Source organism: Formica exsecta, unplaced genomic scaffold, assembly GCF_003651465.1.
Source record: "Formica exsecta isolate Colony F162 unplaced genomic scaffold, ASM365146v1 scaffold80, whole genome shotgun sequence".
NCBI classification, from domain to species: domain Eukaryota; kingdom Metazoa; phylum Arthropoda; class Insecta; order Hymenoptera; family Formicidae; genus Formica; species Formica exsecta.
In genome coordinates, this window is record NW_021853570.1 from 940,788 (window position 1) to 944,506 (window position 3,719).

The following is a 3,719-nucleotide window of genomic DNA, read 5'->3' on the forward strand; positions in this document are numbered from 1 at the left end:
TTTTATATATTTATATATACATATATTAGGTGTATATAAAAGGTAGGTAATGTGTGTAATATATATATGTATGTGCAAAACCTATGATTATGTATTAATTTCCACTTGAGTTTTTGGATAGTTACACACAGTTAAAATAGTTTGCAACAGTAAAATGTAAAATTAATCATTTTAATTGCGTATTCTAAAAAGGTTAATTAAAAGAAAAAATATCAAAGTCACAATGGTTTTAGAGTTATAAGCGATACAAAGTTCTAAACATTAACTATAGTAGAATTTACGCGTTAATTATATGTCGCGTTAATTATATATGTCGTATATTGCATACCAACCACTCTATTAATTCTCACAGCTCAGCTAATATCGATTTTTATTGTTCAACTAATTTTGTTCTTCAACTTGTTTGTACATATAAGTATATCACGTATAGATTTATAAATTATTATAAATTAAAATAAGAGATATAAATTTAATTTTTTTCATTATACTCTTTCATATACATACATCTTGAGTATTATTTGTAAAAAGTTTAAAACCTTTTGAAATCTAATTTTATATTTGCAGTTATTATTCTAAACGAGAAATGTGAAGTACGCAACAGCGGAATATTTGTACAAAAAAAAAAAAACAAAAAACGAAAAGAATGTTACCATATAATTGTGCCATTAAACCAATCAATATCAGAATCGTTGATAATGGATAAAATTATTCATTCATAATCTTCAAACTTTTTAGAGAGCCCTTTTCAAATTGTTAAAATACACGATTCCACGATGACAGCTGCTCACAGTAAATAATAAGCACAACGCGAGAATTAATTAGCATCGCGAAAAATAGGAAACAATGAAATGGGAAACAATTGAATTTGACAGATTCGATTTTATACGTCAATCTGCAAAAAAGAGTACATCGATTAACGTACATTAGTTTACAAATAATGATAAATGGGATATTAATATCAAATCATTTAAAAGGTTTAAAGTTTAAAGCATCATGAAAATATATTGCACGTAAAAGTATAGTTTAAGTTGATGACAAAACTGATCTCAACATTTCTATTTTGTTCGGTCTACATATTAGAGTATACTTTGTGCGAACATTAATGCATCGCACTGTTGCAGCAAACCAAATTTATGAAATAGAGAGTTGTCATTTCTATAATTTTTTTATAAAATCTTCTTTAGATTACATGATTACAACGTAACGTATCAAAACATAAAATACGCGAATAACAAGTTCTATCAGAACTTCTTTTCAAAGTCGCCATTACCTACCGTCGTTTTGATTAAATGTTCCAAGATCGTAATTAAAATTTTTTTACATTATTATAAATCAGACGCACACACAGTAAGACCTCTCTCTCTCTCCCCCTCTCTCTCTCTCTCTCTCTCTCTCTCTAATGCGATAAATAATATTTAACTCATATGTTTTTTAATTGCAATCACAGAGTATTTAGCTTAAAATAATATGACAAGCTCTTCTCATGACAAAATGGCAAAAATTATGCATATATCATAATGGAGATAATATACAGTGAGCATATTTACAATGCATATTATTGAATATATGTAATTATTCAAATATAATAATTTTGTTTAAATAAATAATTTTGTTTAAATAAAATAATACTTGAAAAAGATTTATAATTTAGTAGGAAGAACAGCTTACATATTTTCATTTTCTATTTCAAATATTATTGTTCTCTATTTTTCAAATTTTTTGATCATCTTTGTAAATGATAACTATTTTCGTTTACTCACGTATTTCAGTTGCATATGCTGTCGCAAGCGCAAATGCAAACACTGCAGCGAACATCTTCAAAATCTCAAAGTTTTTCTTGGCACCTTTCAATATCGTAATAAGAACGATTCTAAGACATGTATGGTCAGTGTGAACCAAGGCTGATTAATGGAAATAAGACAAATTAACCAAGCTTATATATACTATAAATTCCCACTATTATGAGATCATTACAACTGATTCATATTCTTCTAAGATTTGCACTCTCGATTTTTATTCTGGCACGTGAAGCGAAGTTTGTGTGTACTTTGTTTTTCATCCATGTTATCTCACTCTATGTCCAATTATGTAATTACATGGCAAATGTATAGAGGAAAATATCACAGGAAAAGAATTTCAGATTAGAGGGGGACAATTGGTCCAATGGAAGAGGATGCAGGAGAATCTAGGAAAAAAAATTGCAATACCATATTATTATACTTAATAACTAGTCTTTTTTTCTTTTTGCAAACATGATAATTTTTTTCTAAATGCATATGCTTATTCGTGCTCATTAACAGAGACAGATTTTTAGAATTAATAAATAAAAATTGAAGTATGAAGTTGTCTCTCTTTCACAAAATAAAATACAAAGTTTCTACTAAATAAAAAATTATTCATCACGTATATGCGGAGCACAAATAAGTCTCTCCTATTTAAATAAAAATTTATTCTAATATATTAAGGGATCTTCCTAGTTTGACACTCTGAAAATAAGGCAATTCTAGGGAATTTTTTTTAAAGAAAAGTATAAAACATATTAATTCTAAACTTTGCACGTTTATTAAATAACATTTCAAGTATATCTTGAATTTTTTTCAAACAAAGATATTTGTTCGTTTCGAAGATATAGTAGTCCAACCAGGACAAGTGTTTCAAAAAAGAATTATTCGTGGCGAACATGAGTCCAGCCGTTATAGTCATCTGAAATAAAAAAACCAAAAAGATTCTTAATCTATATGAGTGTGGCTATCATGTAAACCAGAATAAAAAAAAATATTGAGAAATAAAAAAATGGCAGCGTCACAAAAAAGAATTTTATTTTTCACCAAAAAATTGGTTTGTTTTGTAAGTCGCAAAATTAGAATTTTGCAAATATCGATTTAATTCTAGTTCACACGATAGCCACATCTATACAAATTAAAAATTTTTTTGGTTTTTTTATTTCAGATGACTATCACGGCTGGAATCATGTTCGCCACGAACAACAATTTTTTTTTTTAAGACACCTTGGTTGGACTACTATAACTCCGAAATGAACGAATATTTTTGTTTGAAAAAATTCAGGATATATTTGAAATGTTATTTAATAAACGTAGAAAATTTAGAATTAATATGTTTTATATTTTTCTTTAAAAAAATTTGCCGAAAATCGCCTTATTTTCAGAACGTCAAACTAGAAAGACCCCTTAATTTAAATAAATGTTATATTTGCATTGAATTAATATGACAAAGACTAATAGTTCTGTAAAAAAATGTTTAATTCAAAAAATAAAGTTATCAAAATACTAACTTTATTTTTTTTTAAATGATAGATTGTGTTTGCACATTTTTGCTGCAATTTTACTTGAATAGATAATCATAGATAATAAAAATAATAACAAATAATTATAAATTATAAACAAGATAGCATACGAAGCAAAAAATAATATGCAAACTACATATGACTACATTGTAAAAAATGGTATCCATTTTTCAAGAGAATTTTCATATTTGCAATGATCGTAAATAATTATATAAGAGATATATATCGATATAATCGATTTTAAACCTGAACTTTGCAGAATTTTCCATCCATAAATATATACGTAATGTGTTCTTATATCTTATTTTTATTGTATAATATTGAAGCAAATATCAAGTTTACGTCAAGGATATTTTGTCTGCATAGTTTTTATGACATTATAAGCAAATATGTGTAGTATATATATATATATATA

The 3,719-nt window shown here is 26.4% G+C and overlaps 1 protein-coding gene across 1 annotated transcript in view; it reads right to left on the reverse strand.

Annotated features, from left to right (window-relative positions):
- Positions 1 to 2,097, reverse strand: part of LOC115244201 (protein takeout-like) — a 7,967-nt gene extending 5,870 nt beyond the window's left edge. Inside the window, exon 1 of the mRNA XM_029821658.1 lies at positions 1,761 to 2,097. Within this exon, the coding sequence (XP_029677518.1) occupies positions 1,761 to 1,815 (55 nt within the window). The 5' untranslated portion in view covers positions 1,816 to 2,097. The remainder of the gene's footprint in view (positions 1 to 1,760) is intronic.
- Between the last annotated feature and the right edge of the window lie 1,622 nt (positions 2,098 to 3,719).